Genomic DNA, 20,230 nt, shown 5'->3' with positions numbered 1-20,230 from the left:
CAGCCCCGGGGCCAGGCGGCCCCCTCCCTCCCCTAATCACTGCTGCTTTCCAACATTTTTTTGCCTTATATGGCAAAGCTCTGGGAACTAGGCCTGCTCCAGCCAGCTCACAAGAAGGAGGGGAGAAGGGAGGAGGGAGGAGACCCCCCCCAAAGAGCTGGGGTGTGGCTTGCCTCCCCACATCCGGTTGCCCCCGCCCCCCAGGACTCAGAAATGACTCAGCTTGGCTAGACTGAGGCTGGAACTGGGGGGTGGGCCTCCCAATGTGGAATGGCATTCCAAAGAAAGAAGTTCAGCTCTGGGGACCTGCCCCTGAGTGGTCAGGAGAACCAAGTTGTGGTACCTCAATTTCTTGGGCTCAGCATTACCATTCTTGGGCCATAAAGACAACTGGAAGCCCTCTTTCATTCTTGAAGAAAAGAAGGTTCATCTCCCTTCTACTCTCCCTGTTCTACATTTCCCCAAGTCACCAGTTCTGTTGCCTCTCATTGAGCAACTCCTATTATGAGAAAGACCTGAGATGCTTCAGTAGGCCTGGCCAATGCCAGTCTCTCCAGTCCAATGACATGGACATTGTGCTGGTAGTGAGCCTACTGCACACTGGAACAACTTTTAACCAATTCCTGTATTCTAGATGCAGAAAACCAAGGCTGACATAGAAGCAAGTGTTACCAATGATGAACAGTAAAGTTAGTGACTACAAGCCAGGTCTCTTCACTTAACCACACCCAACTCACTTTGGGTGCAGTCTTGCTAGTCATGCTTCTCTCTGGTCCCCAAGCTCCCTGGGGGAGATATAACAGGGGGATTGAAACCACTTTCAATGAGGAGGGGCCGTCTTTCAGGGACAGAAGCCAGGAAAGCCCTAGACAATAGGACCAACAAGCTCCAATTCCTACTTTAGAACCACAGAGGCACCTGAAAGCCAGAGGGCCCTTTCTAAACTGCTGTAGGGGGTGAGCCTGGATCTCCCCCTCCTCGGGGATGGGGCGGGGCCATTTAACCGGGCAGTCTCCCAGCCCTGGGCCCTGGTCCTTCCCTCCCTCTGGGGAGGGGGAGGGGGTGGCATTGGCCCACTTGATGAGGACCATGGGAGGGTCTGGCCCTACCTGTGAGGGCTGGTGGGCCTGGCCTTGCCCTTCCTGTTGGAGGCCACTAAAGGCCTCCAGCCCCCTGAGGGCTCTTGTGCTGGACCCAGGAAGCCCCCACACTACTGTGTGCCTTGCATCCTTGGTTTTCTCTGATCCCTCCTCCCACAATTTGGGGACAGTAAAAGATAACTTTGAGGGGTCGTACCAACCCATCTGGGAACAGCAGGGGTGGGGGCACTCTGCTTTGAGAAGCTCAGCTGGTGTTGCAGGTACTTTCATCCAGACTGACAAGCCACCTGCCATTGATGGCCCTTTTGATGGTGTTCATTCCCTTCTCACAGTACCCCCACAGTTGACTCACTAGATAAGTATTCTGTGATTATAAGGGAGGCCAGTAGGGTTTCCAAAAGATGAGATCTCAGAAAGCCTGCTCCACCCAGAGCCACCCACCCTTGAGGAGGCTGAGACCCAGAGGTGGCCTTGGGTGGGGCCCAGAGCAGTTGCCATGGTGATGTTGGGGGTGTAGGGTGCCTACCCTAACCACTTCCCCTGTGGTGAGCATGGTGCCCGCTTGAGTCCTTGAGTTGAGTCCGTTAGGTGGCAAGTAGGGCGGGTGATGGGTGGCAGCTGAGCGGGTTCTGCTGAGGCAGCAGGACACAGGGACCCCACCCAAAGCCTCTACCACCCAAGCTCCTAAGCAGAGGCCTGTGCAGCAGAGCCAGGCTCACCCAGCCTCACCCTTCTCCTTCTCCAGCTGGATAAGGGGGACCTCTACAATGTTTCCTGCTCTGTCACCCCGGAAGATTTCTGTGGGCCCTAGTGAGTCAGGACCATGTGGCCCAACCCCTGGTTCCTTTGAGCCCTGACACCTCCCCCAAGGCAGTGCTCTAGCCTTCTGCCACCTCCTGACTTCTAGTGTGACTGAGGGGACAAGGATGTGGAGAGGGTGGGGCTCACACCCCATCACCCAAGGGTCCTTGCCCAATGCCTCTACTTCCCCTGCCTCACACCCACCACCCATCCACCCTGGAGTAGCAATTGTATTTCTCAACCATTCTTTGCCAACCTAGCCTTCCTCTTCCTCAGCCCCAGCCCAGTTTGAGGTCAGGGGCCCTGGTTTCTAGACCAGCTAGGGCTGGGCTACACCTCCCAGTTTCCAGAGATCCTTGGAGATAGGGACAGGTCTCCATCTTGGCAGCTACAAAGTGTTCATCTCCATCATCCTCCAGTTACCTTTTGAGAGGCTTTCCCTGGACCTGTCTGCAGGCTGGGACAGTCTTCTGCACTTCTTCTGGGCCCTGAGGTTTCTGGAAATGTCCTCCTATTTTCCTTGTGTGTTTATGGGTATCTTCCCTCTCCCCCAGAAGTCTTCACCTCTGATACCACAGAGAGCCTCTGGACAAAGTTTGCTTGATATCCCATCCCTAGCTGGGACAGGGCCTCTTCCCTGTGCCTCCATGTGCTATGAGACCCTGGCCCTACCACCAGGGAGTGACCTGACTCCTTGTCCGAGGGCACTTTCCCTCAAGGCCATGGGGAAGCTGCCCAGTACTGCCACTTCTCTACCCCATAGACAGCAAGGCCATTGTGGATGGAAACCTGAAGCTGATCTTGGGCCTCATCTGGACCCTGATTCTGCACTACTCTATCTCCATGCCTATGTGGGATGAGGAGGAGGATGAGGAAGCCAAAAAGCAGACACCCAAGCAGAGGCTCCTAGGCTGGATCCAGAACAAGCTGCCACAGCTGCCCATCACCAACTTCAGTAGGGACTGGCAGAGTGGCCGGGCCCTGGGTGCCCTTGTCGATAGCTGTGCTCCAGGTGAGGGGGATCGGGCTGTCTGTGGGAGATCTGGAAGGTAGTTCTGTAGCTCCCCCCGACTCAAAGTACAATCTTCATTGTGTCACAGGCCTTTGTCCTGACTGGGACTCCTGGGATGCCAGTAAGCCTGTCAACAACGCACGAGAGGCCATGCAGCAAGCTGATGACTGGCTGGGCATCCCTCAGGTATGCTCCCTGCCTGGCCCTATTGGAGGCTATGGGGGACCTGTTTGCAGTGAGGAGTGCTCCAATGGCTCCTGTTTTTTGCTTGTGACAGGTGATCACTCCTGAGGAGATTGTGGACCCCAATGTGGATGAGCACTCTGTCATGACTTACCTGTCCCAGTTCCCTAAAGCCAAGCTGAAGCCAGGGGCTCCCCTGCGGCCAAAACTGAACCCAAAGAAAGCCCGAGCCTACGGGCCAGGTGAGAGATCCTGGCCAGGGGAGTGCCTAGGGTTGTTGTGGTGTACCAACATCCTCCCCATACATAGTATATTGTCAGAACCTGGAGGACCCAAGGAGTTTTGGGTGAAGTAACAGCTAGTACCACTCAAACAAGTCAGATGGGAGTGCTTGCTTTGGCAGCAGAGATAGTAAAATTGAGATGATATGGAGATCAACACAAGGACGACACGCACATTTCTGATGTGTTCCATTTTTTTTTTTAAAAAAGTCTTATCTGGGTGAGGTGGCACACTCCTGTAATCCCAGTGACTTGGAAGGCTGAGGCAGGAGGATCACAAGTTCAAAGCCAGCCTCAGCAACTTAGGGAAGCCATAAGCAACTCAGTGAGACCTTGTCTTTAAATAAAAAATAAAAAGGCTGGAAATGTGACTCAATGGTTAAGCACCTCTGGGTTCAATCCCAAGTACAAAAAAAAATCTGATGGGAATGGATCAGGATTGGTTAGAACAAGTCAACTGACAAGAGAGTGCTAGGAAGTTCCTCAAGTCACACAAGGCTGTGGGGAAACCTCCCCAGGGAGAGAGGACCCAGTGGGCCCCTTCTCTATGATTGGGAGATGAACCACAGCCCAGGGAAAGAGTTGGGCAATCACACTGGTGCAGCAAACCTGAGCGTTCCAGAAAACAGGCATGGGCCTGCCTCTGCAGCAAGAGCATGGCTGGGTCCTGAGGCCAGACTCATTGTGCTGGGTTTATGCTGAACAAACTTGCCCAGTTTGGAACGTGCCTGACTCGGAGGCTGGCAGGGAGGGGCACTGAGCCTGCAGAGGGATCAGGGCTCTAACACTGTGTTCCTGATACTCCTGAAGGGCTAGGGGCTCAGCTTGCCTGCCTTAGCATTGGATAGGGGACAGGGGGTAAAGACATAAGGCTGTGGCTCTTGTAGCTTGCCTGTGACTTGCTCACCTTTCTCTGACAGGCATTGAGCCCACAGGCAACATGGTGAAGAAGCGGGCAGAGTTCACTGTGGAGACCCGGAGTGCTGGCCAGGGAGAGGTGTTGGTGTATGTGGAAGACCCTGCTGGACACCAGGAAGAGGTAGGGTTATACTAGTAGGGGAGGGCCCTGCTGTGCTCCCTTCTGGAGGGGCTGCTCTTAACAAAGGCTCATGGGGGGACTCCTTCCTACTACAGGCAAAGGTGACTGCCAATAATGACAAGAACCGTACCTTCTCTGTGTGGTATATCCCCAAAGTGACAGGGACTCATAAGGTGAGCTTTCAGCTGGCAGGGAGAGTGGTGGCCATGGGCAGTGACTAGAGGTTCCTGTCCCTGCCCTCATGGCTCACTCCTCCTGGGAATAGGTGACTGTGCTCTTTGCTGGCCAGCATATTGCCAAGAGCCCCTTTGAGGTGTATGTGGACAAGTCACAAGGTGATGCCAGCAAAGTGACTGCCCAGGGCCCTGGCCTGGAGCCCAGTGGCAACATCGCCAACAAGACCACCTACTTTGAGATCTTTACGGCAGGTGAGGGAAGGCTATTGAAGCCCAGGCAGCCTGAGAGGAGAGCTGTGCTGGAGCCTGGGACCTAAGCCTATGCCTTGTGACAGGAGCTGGCACGGGTGAGGTGGAGGTTGTGATCCAGGACCCTGCAGGACAGAAAGGCACAGTGGAGCCTCAGCTGGAGGCCCGGGGTGATAGCACGTACCGCTGCAGCTACCAACCGACCATGGAGGGCGTCCACACAGTGCACATCACCTTCGCCGGAGTACCCATCCCTCGCAGCCCCTACACTGTCACTGTTGGTCAAGGTAGGCCCAGCCCTGGCCACCCCCTGCCCCCACTGTGGTGTTGCTGCCTGGGCCTCGTGTGGGAGGGGGAGCCCTTTGGTGCAGTCCCTCTCCAGCCCCTGCCTGGGCACCCCTAGTCTCTGAGCTTCCACTATCTGGGCACGTGCTGTCTTTCCTCCCTTGCTGGGGCCCTCCTTCCTCCTCCTCTTCTTCTTGCCCTTCTCCGTCTCTCCTCTCCATGCTTTTACCTTCGGAAGAGCTCGCTCCAGCTGTCTAGAAACCTGCTGCTCTCTGCTCTGCCCACAGGGTCAACGGTACTTAGATCCATCTTCCTCTTGGAGGGGAGGGTTGGGTGGATGTCTGTGGGCTGGGGTCAGCAGGTGGGAGGAAGCCTGTCATGTCTTGGTTTGGTACACAGGTCCTGGGGTCACAACCCCTTCCAGTTCTTATTTGCATGTGCCTCACTAGCCTGTTGGGCCAAGCTTTTAGGGACCCTCCAATCCCAATAGCCTGGTCCTGTGGGAGGCTGGGGCGGGTAAGGGGACACCCAGCTCTAGCTCCCAGCAGCTCAGCCAGTTCCTCTACCCACAGCCTGTAATCCAGCTGCCTGTCGGGCTGTTGGCCGAGGCCTCCAGCCTAAGGGTGTGCGGGTGAAGGAGACAGCTGACTTCAAGGTATACACGAAGGGTGCTGGCAGCGGGGAGCTGAAGGTCACTGTGAAGGGCCCCAGTAAGTTGGTTGAGGTTGGGATGGGTGGCAGTAGCCTTCAGGGTCACTGCTAGGCAGTCCTGAGGCCCTCCTTATCTTGGCAGAGGGAGAGGAACGTGTGAAGCAGAAGGACCTAGGGGATGGCGTTTATGGCTTTGAGTATTACCCCACAGCCCCTGGCACCTACACTGTCACCATCACATGGGGTGGCCAGAACATTGGGCGCAGGTGAGGCTCCCAGGCACTCTTCCCCACCAACCAGCATTTTCTAAGTCTTCTGTCTCACTGTCTGACAATGGGGGACCAAACTGGTCTTCTTGCCTAGCCCACGTTGCTGGACATGGGATGGCTCTTCTGTAGGATGGTGCCTCTCAGTGCTCCCCTAAGTGGCTCTCCCATTTGCAGTCCCTTCGAGGTGAAGGTGGGCACTGAATGTGGCAATCAGAAGGTGCGGGCCTGGGGTCCTGGGCTAGAGGGCGGTGTCGTTGGCAAGTCAGCAGACTTCGTGGTAGAGGCAATTGGGGACGACGTGGGCACCCTGGGTAAGTTGGAGGCTTCAGTGTGGGCCCCTGTGGGTGGAGGATGGCAAGGGCAGCCCACCCTGAGTCTCCAGGACATCAATGGGACTGATGGTTGTTGTCAGGTTTCTCCGTGGAAGGTCCATCACAGGCCAAGATTGAATGTGATGACAAAGGTGATGGCTCCTGTGATGTGCGCTACTGGCCCCAAGAGGCTGGCGAGTATGCTGTGCACGTGCTGTGTAACAGCGAGGACATCCGCCTCAGTCCCTTCATGGCTGACATCCGTGATGCACCCCAGGACTTTCACCCAGACAGGGTAAAGGGCGTGCAGCACTGGCCTGAGTCTCTCCTGCCTTTGCTTAGGAAGCCCACTGGGGGTGGGCACATCCCTGTTTTGTCAACCAGGCTGGGGTCCTGAGCCCAGGTCCTAAACTGGTATATCCAGCACCATGCTCCTGGCACTCTATCCCCAGCTGCCATGCCTGGCTTGTGGTTTGGTGGCCTTGACTTTGTTCCCTGAAACTTGGGTGTTCTCTTACCAGGTGAAGGCACGTGGGCCTGGCTTGGAGAAGACTGGTGTAGCTGTCAACAAACCAGCAGAGTTCACAGTAGATGCTAAACATGGCGGGAAGGCCCCTCTCCGGGTCCAAGTCCAGGTGCGATGCCCTTTGCGTTTGGGGCAGGGTAGGCAGGCACCTAAGCCTGAGCACTGACCAGCAGGCTGCCTGCTTTTACCAACCTTGCAGGATAATGAGGGCTGTCCTGTAGAGGCATCAGTCAAAGACAACGGCAATGGAACTTACAGTTGCTCTTATGTGCCAAGGAAGCCAGTGAAGCACACAGCCATGGTGTCCTGGGGAGGTGTCAGCATCCCCAACAGCCCCTTCCGGGTGAGCTCATTTAAAATGGACAGCTCAGTACTAGTACATTCACTGAGTTGTGCAATCATTACCACAATCTAAGTTTAGGACGATTTTCATCATGCCCAATGAAACTCACCCTCCCACCTCTCCCCTCCCCCAGGTCCTGGCAACCACTAACCTGCTCTCCCACTGTATGAATTTGCTGCTTCTGGGCCTTTTATATAAATGGAATCATATACTATGTGACTTTTTGTGTTTGGCTTCTGCACTGCATATCCTGTTAAGTTTCATCCACATTGAGCATGTGTCAGTGCTTCATTCCTTTTTTTAAAAAATATTTTTTTAGTTATACCTGGGCACAATATCTTTATTTGGTTTATTTATTTTTATGTGGTGCTGAGTATTGAACCCAGTGCCTCACACATGCGAGGCAAGCACTTTACCACTGAGTCACAACCCCAGCCCATGCCTCACTCATTTTTATGATCAAATATTTCATGGTATGGATGGACCACATTGTGACTGTCTATTTATGTGATGGACCTTTGGGATGTGTTTACTTTGGGGCTATTGTATATAGCACTGCTAGGAACATTCACGTAAAATGAGTTTGGAGGATCTAGGTTTTTGTTTTTCTTGGGTAGCTATGTAAGGAGTAGAGCTGTGGTGTCATATGATCTCTGTTTAATCTTTTGAAGAACTGTCAGACTTTCCCCAAGGCGGCTGCACCATTTTGCTTATCTTACACCAGTAGCTGAGGGAGCCTCTGCCTCCCCAGGCTGGTCATGTCCTGCACTTGTCCCTGTACTCTACAGGTGAATGTGGGAGCTGGAAGCCATCCAAACAAGGTCAAGGTGTATGGCCCAGGTGTGGCCAAGACAGGGCTCAAGGCACATGAGCCCACCTATTTCACTGTGGACTGCACAGAGGCTGGCCAGGGTAAGGCCTGGCCCTGGGCGGGAAGACTGGTGGGTGGAATATCCCCACAAAATCCCAGCTTCTGCTGATTCCCACCACGACAGGCGATGTCAGCATTGGCATCAAGTGTGCTCCTGGTGTGGTGGGCCCTGCTGAGGCCGACATCGACTTCGACATCATCCGCAATGACAATGATACTTTCACGGTCAAGTACACACCCCGTGGAGCTGGCAGTTATACCATCATGGTCCTTTTTGCTGACCAGGTTGGTCTACTGCTTCTGGCCCCTAGACTGCTGGTTGTTGAGGTATTGCTCTTCTCAACCCTTCCCCTACCACCTACAGGCAACACCCACCAGCCCCATCCGGGTTAAGGTGGAGCCCTCCCATGATGCCAGCAAGGTGAAGGCAGAGGGCCCTGGCCTCAATCGCACTGGTAAAGATGAATAACTCTGGGAAGTTAGGAGACATCAAGGGTGGGGGTGCTCAGAGCAAGGTGCCCCTGTATATGGTTGTTTTATCTCCTTAGGCATTGAGCTTGGCAAGCCCACACATTTCACCGTCAACGCCAAAGCTGCTGGCAAAGGCAAGCTGGACGTCCAGTTCTCAGGTCTGGCTAAAGGGGATGTGGTGCGAGATCTGGACATCATTGATCACCATGACAACACCTACACAGTCAAGTACACTCCTGTGCAGCAGGTAGCCATCTTGACCCCCTGTAGCCACACCCCTCCACTACAGTCATCTAGTCTCTGGGCTTCCTTGTAAGGGGTGGGCTAGGTGGGCTGCTCCAAGGGGCTTCCCATCAAGTCTGATTTCTCACCTGGGAAGGGAGCTGGGGAGTAAAGCCAGTGTCTGAAGCCCACTTCCCAAGCAGGGCACTTGCAGGCAAGGAGACCAGGGTATTGACTGATGATTGTTGCCCTTCTGTACCCCTCTCAGGGCCCAGTAGGTGTCAATGTCACTTATGGAGGGGATCCCATCCCCAAGAGTCCTTTCTCAGTTGGGGTATCTCCAAGCCTGGACCTCAGCAAGATCAAGGTGTCTGGCCTAGGAGAGAGTGAGTAGTAGAGTACTTTCTGTAGTCACTGAAGAGCACCCAGGGCCTACCTAAGCTAGGTGCCATGGTTCTCTTTTTCTCTCCTTTCTTATCTCAACAGAAGTGGATGTTGGCAAAGATCAGGAGTTCACAGTCAAGTCAAAGGGTGCAGGTGGTCAAGGCAAAGTGGCCTCCAAGATCGTGGGCCCCTCAGGTGCAGTGGTGCCCTGCAAGGTGGAGCCAGGCCTGGGGGCCGACAATAGTGTGGTGCGCTTTGTGCCCCGTGAGGAGGGGCCCTATGAGGTAGAGGTGACCTATGATGGTGTGCCTGTGCCTGGCAGCCCTTTTCCTCTGGAAGCCATGGCCCCCACCAAACCTAGCAAGGTAATTGGGATTGGGAGGCTCTAAGGGTGGAGCCCACTGTGCTTTCTGAGGGTCCCAGGGGGCCACTCCATCTTCTCCAGTCTTGCCCTTATAATGGAGAATGGTGGCATAGCTGTAGGCAACCTGCTCGTGTTCTTGTTTGGTAGGGGAGGAAAACCAGGGCAAAAGGAAGTTTGCTGGTGGTGGTGCAGTCTCAGCTTCCAACCTGCTCTTCCCTTAGGTGAAGGCTTTTGGGCCAGGGCTGCAAGGAGGCAGTGCAGGCTCCCCTGCCCGCTTCACCATCGACACCAAGGGTGCCGGGACAGGTGGCCTGGGCCTAACAGTGGAAGGCCCCTGCGAGGCGCAGCTTGAGTGCCTGGACAATGGGGATGGCACATGTTCTGTATCCTACGTGCCCACCGAGCCTGGGGACTACAACATCAACATCCTTTTTGCCGACACCCACATCCCTGGCTCCCCATTCAAGGCCCACGTGGTTCCCTGTTTTGATGCATCCAAGGTCAAGTGCTCAGGCCCTGGGCTGGAGCGGGCCACTGCTGGAGAGGTGGGCCAGTTCCAAGTGGACTGCTCAAGTGCAGGCAGTGCAGAGTTGACCATTGAGATCTGCTCTGAGGCAGGGCTGCCAGCTGAAGTGTACATCCAGGACCACGGTGATGGCACACACACCATCACCTACATACCTCTCTGCCCTGGGGCCTACACTGTCACCATTAAGTACGGTGGCCAGCCCGTGCCCAACTTCCCCAGCAAGCTTCAGGTGGAGCCTGCTGTGGACACCTCAGGCGTCCAATGCTATGGGCCTGGGATTGAGGGCCAAGGTAAGGAGGCCTGCTCTAGGGTACATGGGGGAGTTTGGGGGGGCCAGGGTCCCTGTAACCCTGGCTTCATTGTGTCCCTCTCCAGGAGTCTTCCGAGAGGCTACCACTGAGTTCAGCGTGGATGCCCGGGCTCTGACACAGACTGGAGGGCCACATGTCAAGGCCCGTGTAGCCAACCCCTCTGGCAACCTGACTGAAACCTATGTGCAAGACTGTGGTGATGGCACATACAAAGTAGAATATACACCGTACGAGGAGGGTATGTGCTGGGGCTCTCTTGGGCAGGCAGGGCAGGTGGGGCAGCCTGGGCTCCTCATGACCTGGCCTGCCCTCTAGGACTCCACTCTGTTGACGTGACCTATGATGGCAGTCCTGTGCCTAGCAGCCCCTTCCAGGTACCTGTGACCGAGGGCTGCGACCCTTCTAGGGTGCGTGTCCATGGGCCGGGCATCCAAAGTGGTACCACCAACAAACCCAACAAGTTCACAGTGGAGACCAGGTGAATGTGCTACCAGGGAGGCAAGTGGGTAGCCAATGGGCCTGGGAACCCCAGGGAATGACAGGCTATTTGTTTGGACCAGGGGAGCTGGCACGGGTGGCCTGGGCCTGGCTGTAGAGGGCCCCTCAGAGGCGAAGATGTCCTGCATGGATAACAAAGATGGCAGTTGTTCAGTAGAGTACATCCCCTATGAGGCCGGCACCTACAGCCTCAATGTCACCTATGGTGGCCACCAAGTTCCAGGTGAGGAGGTGACAGTGGGACAGGGCTAGGACTGCCTGATTATGCCTACTCTGACTTATGAAGCTGCCATCCCTATGCCCCAATCCCAGGTAGTCCCTTTAAGGTTCCTGTGCATGATGTGACAGATGCATCCAAGGTCAAGTGCTCTGGGCCAGGTCTGAGCCCAGGCATGGTCCGTGCCAACCTCCCTCAGTCCTTCCAGGTGGACACAAGCAAGGCTGGTGTTGCCCCGCTTCATGTCAAAGTACAGGGGCCTAAAGGTGAGTAAAGGTTTACGCACCTGGGAGCAGGAGGTCAGGGAGGCAGTGACCTCTTTGAAGTTTAGGGAAGGAGCCTGAAGGTCCAGTTTGCAGTTGGTAGAAGAGCCTCAGACAGCAGAGCTAGGTAGAAACCTGGAGAAGGAACAGATAGGACTTGTGTACTAAATAGATGTAGCAAGAGGGAGGGCAGGCTTAGGACCATTCCCAGGGATGGGTACGTGAGGACATGGCAAGGTCTAGGCTAGAGGCCGAGTCCCAGTCATCCAGTGGGACAGGTAAGAGGGCCAGGGCCCAGAGAGCCATCTGAGACTTTGTCCCTGGGACTGGGGCCAGGCCTGGTGGAGCCAGTGGACGTGGTGGACAATGCTGATGGCACGCAAACTGTCAACTATGTGCCTAGCCGAGAAGGGCCCTACAGTATCTCAGTGCTATACGGGGAAGAAGAGGTGCCCCGGAGGTAAGAACTGGCCTGTTGCCTATGCTGGGGGCAGCCTGGCTTCTGAGAACTGTCTGGCCACTCACAGTATGCTGGTTCCACAGCCCCTTCAAGGTTAAAGTACTGCCGACACATGATGCCAGCAAAGTGAAGGCTAGTGGCCCCGGACTCAATACCACTGGTGTGCCGGCCAGCCTGCCTGTAGAGTTCACCATTGATGCAAAGGATGCTGGAGAGGGTCTACTGGCTGTGCAGATCACAGTGAGTTCGTCAGCTTCCAAGCTGCATTGCAGCTCCAGCCGTAGGCAAGAGAAGCAAGGGGGCCAGGCCTGCGTGACGGGACTGGGGGGCTGCAGGTGGGGCACACAGGCCTGGACAGGTCTCTAGTCTCTCTAGGGAGCTTCACCAGGAAAACAGGGAAGGGCTAGCCCCCTGCTTCTGGTTTACTAAGGCTGTGACTAGCTCAGGATTGTGGTGACAGGAATAGGCTTGCCTGAACACAATCTCTCACTGCTGACTTTGAGCACAGGACCAGAGCCTTTAATGCTTCAGCCCCAAGTCTGGAATATTCTCATAGGGCAGGTGTAAGAATATGACCCTGAGATCGTCCATGCAAGATCCTCCTAGTGCTAGGGTAGGCTCTGCAGCCAAGGTTGGCTTTGCCTAATTGTCAGGGAATGCTGGATGTTTTGGTGATTGCATTCTGGACTCTGCTCATGGCAGAAGTAAGGGACAATGTCAGATGCAGGCAGACCTTTGGGACTTGGGTGAATGAGGGGCCAGAGGCTGTCCCTGTAGTAGCGTGCTTGGTGCTCCTTGAGGAAGGCCTGAGGCACGGCTGGGCCTAGCTAAGCTTCAGCCAACCTCCTTGCCTGTGCTCCGCTACACAGGACCCTGAAGGCAAGCCCAAGAAGACACATATCCAAGACAACCATGATGGCACATACACAGTGGCCTATGTGCCAGATGTGACAGGCCGCTACACAATCCTCATCAAGTATGGTGGTGATGAGATCCCTTTCTCCCCATACCGTGTCCGGGCCGTGCCCACTGGGGATGCCAGCAAGTGCACGGTCACAGGTGAGCTAACCCACCAGTGGCCACTGCGGCGCTCGGCACGGGGCTTGGGTGTGCCTGTGTGCAAGGGCTCGCTGCTTGGGCGGCGTGTGGGAGTGGGGGCCGCCCCCTTGAGTGACTCACCTGACCTTTCTCCTTGCTCTCTGCCCTCTCACCTCAGTGTCAATCGGAGGTCACGGGCTAGGTAAGCTGCTTGCTGGGGCCAATGCCCCTCCTGCCCAGAGGGGCAGCTTCCTTTCCTCTTCATTGCTAATTTCCAGGACAGTTCCAGCTGCAGCTCTAGGCAGAGACAGAGTGGGGAGGCTGCAACAAGATAAGGCCGTGGGCTGGAGGGTTAGGGCCCAGGGAGGTTTCAGGAGCTGAGCATGAACACTCCAGCTCTTCCCCTCTCTGGGCTTCCATTTCTCCATCTGAGAACTCGGGTTGCAGCTGAGAGCTTTGGGGTGAGGTGTATCCTGAGAGGCATCCCACTGGGGACTTTGGGGTCTGGGGATCTTGGCACCCCCAGGAAGCACCCGGTGATGGGCAGCGGGTGCTTCCTTCTCACAGGGGCTCCTGCATGGGCTAAGGGGACAGGGGCCTCCCCCACTCGCTGGGAGTCTTTAGCCCTGATCAGATCCACAGACCTCCATCCCCACCTCCCAGGGGCCTCTGCGTCCCAGGCCGGGGGAGGTGCATGAGCGGGTGGGGCTGGCTGGTAGTGCAGTAGCGCCAGTGTCGACTGCTTGGGCGGCCAGCATGGCAGGGCCCAGCCCAGCCTCAGAGCCCCAAAGTGCACTCTGGCCCATCTTTCTCTTTCCCTCCTTCTCTATCCCTTGAGCAGTGACGTTATTCAAATAGTCCCCAGCTAGGCATAGGGTTTGCCTGCCCAGCCAGGGACAACCCAGAGGTGCTGATAATAGGCTGCAGCTACTCAAAAGGGTCTCTGAAGGCTGCAGGCCTGGCACTCGGGCAGGTGTCCAGGGAGAGTTTGAGGGGTGGATAGGGTTTTGTGGCAGGGGCTAGATAACTTTGTAGAACAGGCTACAGGATCTGAAGTGAAGGTGTGTCGGGGGCAGAGGGGCAGCAGAAGCTGAGCATTGGGAAAAGCCTGATCTCGGGGCCTTGGCCAGTGGTAAAGGGCAAGACTCAGAGTGGCCTTGTTTCTCAGGCCACTGTGTGTGTGGAATGGAGGCAGGGAGCCCCACTAGAGGGTTTAAGTCGCTTTCAGACAAGCCAGAGGGTTGACTTGGGTCAGATCGGTGGCTGTGGGGCTTTAGGTGGAAACCCAGTTAGGAAGTATACTTTGAGGATGGTGTGACTAAGACCTGCTGATGGCCTGGGGCTGGGTGGGGAAATGGGAAGTCAGGGGAAGTGATCAGGATGGGTCCCAACCCACTAGGTAGATGTTGTTGGGCAGGCATGAGTGAGGCCTCACAAGGCAGCATGCATGGCAGGTCTAGAGTCAGGAGAGCTGTGGAAGGCCAGCACAGAGCCTAGTGTAGTGGGAGCCCTTGGCTGAAGGGGGATATGGTGGCAGGCTGGCCAGGGGGCCCCTTGAACTCAAGCAGGTTTGGTGCTCCCAGCTGCTTTCCTGGCGGGAGGCCGGGCTGCAGGGTTGCTCTTGCTGCCAGGCCACACAGCCCACAGCCTCCTGAGCCTCCACAGCTGAGCTCCAGATCATAACGTCACTGTCCCTCCCCTTTCCTCGGGCACTATGGGGCCCTAGAGGCTGCTCAGCCGCTCTGCTCTTGCAACCCAGCAGTGATACCTGTGGCTTGGACCTCCTGTCCCCTGTCCCCTGGGTGCTGCCATTGCTCTGCCAAGCCTGCTGTGTTATGCTGCTCAGATGCTAACCCTGCTGCCACCCTGCTCCTTGCTCCCGCCTGCGCCGGGCTGCGCTGTGCTGGGCTGCCTCTTACCACGAGCCTCTGGTTAAGCGAGCGTTCTCAGTTGTCAGGAAACTCCAGTTTCACCTTCAGGCCTGGGGGGATAGCGAGACAAGTGTCACATTCCCCACACCGCAGCAGGACTCTGCCTCACTGCATCCATACACTGCATTGGGGCCCAGGGCAAGGCCACAGGGGAACAGGCAGCCATGGGCTCAGCCAGAGTGCTGGTGTTAGGCAGCGTGGGTCATGGTACTGGGTGAGGCTGTTAGCAGGGGAGGTGGCATTAAGTTCTTGTGCCAGGATGGGCTCTTTCTTTTCCTTCTGGCACCTGGGTGCCATTCATTGGGCCTCTCCCATGTGGGACTTGAGCTTGAGGTGGTTAGGAGACTCCTTCCTGCCTTCTGAGAAACCACTCGCCATCCCAGCTTGGGGGACAGGGTCGGGTAGGAGGCCTGGCTGTGCTTGGTGGTGGCAGTTATAGGCCTGGACAGGCGGCAGGCTGATGGGAGCAGTTTGAGTACCAGGCTCACCCACTGGCCCCGCTTTGGGGACCTACCCTGCCCTACCAGGTGCTGGCATCGGCCCCACCATCCAGATTGGGGAGGAGACAGTGATCACAGTGGATACGAAAGCAGCAGGCAAAGGCAAGGTGACCTGCACCGTGTGCACCCCTGATGGCTCGGAGGTAGACGTGGATGTGGTGGAGAATGAGGATGGCACTTTCGACATCTTCTACACAGCCCCACAGCCGGGCAAATATGTCATCTGTGTGCGCTTTGGCGGCGAGCACGTACCCAACAGCCCCTTCCAAGTGACAGTGAGAAAAGGCCAAGGATGGGTGGGCGGGGATTTCTGGGCAGATCCTAGCCTGCCCCTCCAGGAGTTCCCTTTGTGGTGAGTCTCCAGTTCTTGCTTTGCCCTGCAGGCTCTGGCTGGGGACCAGCCAACGGCACAGGCCCCATTACGGCCTCAGCAGCTGGCTCCACAGTACACCTATGCCCAAGGTGGCCAGCAGACCTGGGTAAGGCCTGACCCACCTCTTTTTGGCACTGGCTATCTGAGTGTTCCTGTGAGGCCTTGTTATACCTCATGTGGGAAAGGACCCTAGATCTTTCCTCAGCCCCTCACCCAAGCCCTCTGTCTCCACTGCAGACCCCAGAGAGGCCCCTAGTGGGTGTCAACGGGCTGGATGTGACCAGCCTGAGGCCCTTTGACCTTGTCATCCCTTTCACCATCAAGAAGGGCGAGATCACTGGTGAGCAGGGGCTGGGAAGGAGCTTGGAAGCCAATGAGGCCAGGGTGTGCCAACGGCTGCCCTGACCCCAGACCTGCTGCCCCACAGGGGAGGTTCGGATGCCTTCAGGCAAGGTGGCACAGCCCTCCATCACTGACAATAAGGATGGCACTGTGACTGTGCGCTATGCGCCCAGTGAAGCTGGCCTGCATGAGATGGACATCCGCTATGACAATATGCATATCCCAGGTGTGCCCAGCCTACCCCTGCCCACCCCACATGATGCCACTGCTGCCACCATCTCACAGAGATGGGAGTGGAAGGGGTCACAAGGCTGATATTCCATGGTGCCTCCAATTCTTGCCTCAGGAAGCCCCCTGCAGTTCTATGTGGATTATGTCAACTGTGGCCACGTCACTGCCTATGGTCCTGGTCTCACCCACGGAGTGGTCAACAAGCCTGCCACCTTCACTGTCAACACCAAGGATGCAGGAGAGGGTGAGCAGCAGCTCTAGGCCTGACCTACTCTGTGCCTGAGGTGTCCTCACTTGGTTGGAGGCTGGACACAATCTTGTGTCCCTGGCCTTTGCTTGACTGCTAGGTCTCCAGATCCAGCAGGGACAGTTCTTACCCTCAACCCTTAACTCTCTCCAGGAGGCTTGTCGCTGGCCATCGAGGGTCCATCCAAAGCAGAAATCAGCTGCACTGACAACCAGGATGGCACATGTAGTGTTTCCTATCTACCTGTACTGCCTGGTGACTATAGCATCCTAGTCAAGTACAATGAGCAGCACATTCCAGGCAGCCCCTTCACTGCCAGGGTCACAGGTAGGTGGCACAGTGAGCAGTGACAAAGGCAGACAGCAGGGTTGGCACCATGTCCTGTGGTTGGACGCAAAGTGATAAATGTCCTGCCCTCCCACCAGGTGATGACTCCATGCGGATGTCCCATCTGAAGGTAGGCTCTGCAGCCGACATCCCCATCAACATCTCAGAGACAGACCTCAGCCTGTTGACAGCCACTGTGGTACCACCCTCAGGCAGAGAGGAACCCTGTCTGCTGAAGCGGTTGCGTAATGGCCACGTGGGTAAGAGGCTGAGAAGGAGCCCAGTGTTTCTAGAAAGGAGGGAGGCGGTGGGCCCATACCTTTCCTGGTTGACGACTCTGTCCTGTGTCCAGGGATTTCATTTGTCCCCAAGGAGACAGGAGAGCACCTGGTACATGTGAAGAAGAATGGCCAGCATGTGGCAAGCAGCCCCATCCCAGTGGTGATCAGCCAGTCAGAGATCGGGGATGCCAGCCGTGTGCGGGTCTCAGGCCAGGGCCTCCATGAAGGCCATACTTTTGAACCTGCAGAGTTTATCATAGACACTCGGGATGCAGGTAGGCAGTGTTGGCCTGCCAGCTAGGGTGGTATAGCTGTGCTTGGAATTTTGGCTCATGGTTGTCCATCTACCAGGCTATGGTGGGCTCAGCCTGTCCATTGAGGGCCCCAGCAAAGTGGACATCAACACAGAGGACCTGGAGGATGGCACATGCAGGGTCACCTACTGCCCCACGGAGCCTGGCAATTATATCATCAACATCAAGTTTGCTGACCAGCATGTGCCTGGTGAGTGCAACAGCCACATGCCTCCCCTGCCACTTGGTGGCCCTTCTTACCACACCCTAGAACCTACTTTCAGCATGTAACCTGTATGGGACATGGGTTGTATTTTCTTCTGCAGGCAGCCCCTTCTCTGTGAAGGTGACAGGTGAAGGCCGGGTGAAAGAAAGCATCACACGCAGGCGACGGGCCCCTTCAGTGGCCAATGTTGGCAGTCATTGTGACCTTAGTCTGAAGATCCCTGGTAGGAATTCAGGGAGCCCAGGGTTCTGGGCATTCCTAAGCACTAAGCACAAGGGGCGGGTCCCAGAGCTCCTGCTCACCAATCCATCCCCCACTTGCAGAAATTAGCATCCAAGACATGACAGCCCAGGTGACCAGCCCATCTGGCAAGACCCATGAGGCAGAAATTGTGGAAGGAGAAAACCATACCTACTGTATTCGATTTGTGCCTGCTGAGATGGGCATGCACACAGTCAGTGTCAAGTACAAGGGCCAACATGTGCCTGGGAGCCCCTTCCAGTTCACTGTGGGGCCCCTGGGTGAAGGGGGAGCCCACAAGGTCCGTGCTGGGGGCCCTGGCCTTGAGAGGGCTGAAGCTGGAGTGCCAGGTAGGTATGCTTGTCCACAGAGCTCATGTTTTCCTGGGTGGACCCAAGGTAGGGGTGGGGTTAGAGGAAATAACTAGCAGCCATGTTGGTTTTGGCCATGCTTGGAAGGGGCTCAGGCCAGGGAACCAACCTTCTATGAGGACATAACTGCTCTTCCGTAGCCGAATTCAGCATTTGGACCAGAGAAGCTGGCGCTGGGGGCCTGGCCATTGCTGTTGAGGGTCCCAGCAAGGCTGAAATCTCCTTTGAGGACCGCAAGGATGGTTCCTGTGGTGTGGCCTATGTGGTTCAGGAGCCAGGTACTGGGGGCAGTGCTAGCTGGAGTTGGAGGAAATGGGGCCCGACTGCAGGTGTTGGCCCTGGGGGCTGCAGATAGCTGTGCTTGGTTCCCATCCTCCACCTTGAAGTCCAGGGTCACCAAAGCTATTTGAGGGAGGCAGGAGGTCTGAAGGTTGACAAGTTGGGGTCTCTCAGTGTGCCTTCTGTGGGCTGGGCCTTGGGGTCATGTGGTACCTCAGCCTTATGCTCTCTCCTTAGGTGACTATGAGGTCTCCGTCAAGTTCAACGAGGAGCACATCCCTGACAGCCCCTTCGTGGTGCCTGTGGCTTCTCCGTCTGGTGACGCCCGCCGCCTTACTGTTTCTAGTCTTCAGGTGAGGCACTGAGAGAAACTGCCCACCTGGGGCTCCTGGGCCCGGCCAGACCAGAGCAACTGTAGAGAGCAGGCCTTGGCTTTGTGTCAAGTGACCTACCCAGAATAGTTCTGGGTGCCAGGCCTCTGCTCTGGCCGGGTACAGCCCACGCTTGGGGTTGGCAGGCAGTGCCCTGCCCACCTCGTGGAGTTTTTCTCGTGTCTCAGGTCTAAAGGCTTTGAACAGAAGCCTGTGCCCCTTGAGCACCAGGGCTGCGGTTTAAAGAGGGACAGCCTGTCAGGGCTGGGTGCTTCCCACAGGGTGGGGCTGCTTTCTCTTCCTGCCATGTGTGTGTGTGTGTGTGTGTGTGTGTGTGTGTGTGTGTGTGTGTGTGTGAGAGAGAGAGAGAGATTGCAGAGCATGAGTCTGGGGGGCAGGGGACTGTGAAGTATGCTTATGGCTTGTTGACTTAATAAATTAGTGGCTCTCCCTCTTTAAACCAAGTTGGACGCCAGGTGGGTAAGTGCAACCCTGTGGGCCTCCTGCTTATGGGGCTCTGTTTTCCTCCCCTGCCCTGGTTCCCAACCACTCCATCTAACCACATCTGCTATGCTTCTAGGAGTCAGGGCTAAAGGTCAACCAACCAGCCTCTTTTGCAGTCAGCCTGAACGGGGCCAAGGGGGCGATTGATGCCAAGGTGCACAGCCCCTCGGGAGCCCTGGAGGAATGCTATGTCACAGAGATTGACCAAGGTGAGGCCCTGTCCCTGCCCAGCCATCTGTCCTGGCCCCACCAGAGGCAGCAGGCCTCCCCAGGGCATGACCAGCTGGCTGGAAGCAGGCTGAGAATAAAAAGGAAGGTACAGATTCTGTAAACTGCCAAAACTAGGTTTCAATACCTGGGCCCTCTCAGCCAAGAAACCCGTGATACCCAGATCCCCAAGGGCTTAGGTTTACTAGTCACAGCCACTAGGAAAACCTTCTGCAGGCAGTGCTGGTCTCCAGAGGGAAAGATGCAAAAGCTTCAGGGCTGCATGTTCTTGTAGTCAGGGACATGGCCTTAATAGGTTTTGTTCACTAGTTTCACAGCCTAGTCCTGTCCCTTCCCAGATGCATGACCTGAAGTGAGTTCCTGTCCTTCTCTGAGCCCTATTTAATGTGCAAGTGATGTGACATTCATAAGGAGGCAGCAAGGCAGGCATTTTGCTTGTAAAGGGTAAAAATGAGCCTCGACAGTGAGCTACTTGGAATCTCTAAAGTTTCAGCCTCCTGGTCTGTGTCATGGGGTGTGGGTAGAGGNGGGGCGGGGATGCGACCAACAAGAAGGCGGGCAGCGGCAGCCCATTCGCGTGGAGGCGCGCGGCGCTCGGCGGACGCCAGTAGAGCCCTGAGGCGCCGGGCACG

At 56.1% G+C, this 20,230-nt stretch overlaps 1 protein-coding gene across 1 annotated transcript; it reads left to right on the top strand.

Moving 5' to 3' along the window:
• Positions 1-2,594: 2,594 nt before the first annotated feature.
• Positions 2,595-19,781, top strand: Flna (filamin A; the record flags this gene model as incomplete). Its single annotated transcript, XM_015506941.2, has 42 exons — positions 2,595-2,913; positions 3,002-3,099; positions 3,191-3,338; positions 4,298-4,416; positions 4,512-4,589; positions 4,682-4,844; positions 4,928-5,128; positions 5,699-5,836; positions 5,920-6,043; positions 6,221-6,357; positions 6,459-6,652; positions 6,879-6,992; positions 7,083-7,226; positions 8,015-8,138; positions 8,222-8,382; positions 8,462-8,552; positions 8,646-8,815; positions 9,059-9,176; positions 9,277-9,539; positions 9,760-10,357; positions 10,443-10,616; positions 10,694-10,856; positions 10,939-11,099; positions 11,189-11,359; positions 11,693-11,816; positions 11,900-12,056; positions 12,686-12,875; positions 13,033-13,056; positions 15,313-15,560; positions 15,669-15,764; positions 15,896-15,998; positions 16,086-16,226; positions 16,347-16,475; positions 16,632-16,805; positions 16,904-17,065; positions 17,158-17,361; positions 17,438-17,590; positions 17,706-17,828; positions 17,929-18,195; positions 18,357-18,494; positions 18,733-18,848; positions 19,447-19,781. Coding segments are annotated over 42 exons (6,975 nt in total), but the record flags the coding sequence as incomplete, so codon positions are not given.
• Between the last annotated feature and the right edge of the window lie 449 nt (positions 19,782-20,230).

Source organism: Marmota marmota, unplaced genomic scaffold (genome assembly GCF_001458135.2).
Source record: "Marmota marmota marmota unplaced genomic scaffold, marMar, whole genome shotgun sequence".
Classification (NCBI taxonomy): Eukaryota; Metazoa; Chordata; class Mammalia; order Rodentia; family Sciuridae; genus Marmota; species Marmota marmota.
The sequence above is the reverse complement of the archived record's forward strand: the minus strand, read 5'-3'. Positions and strand labels throughout refer to the sequence as shown.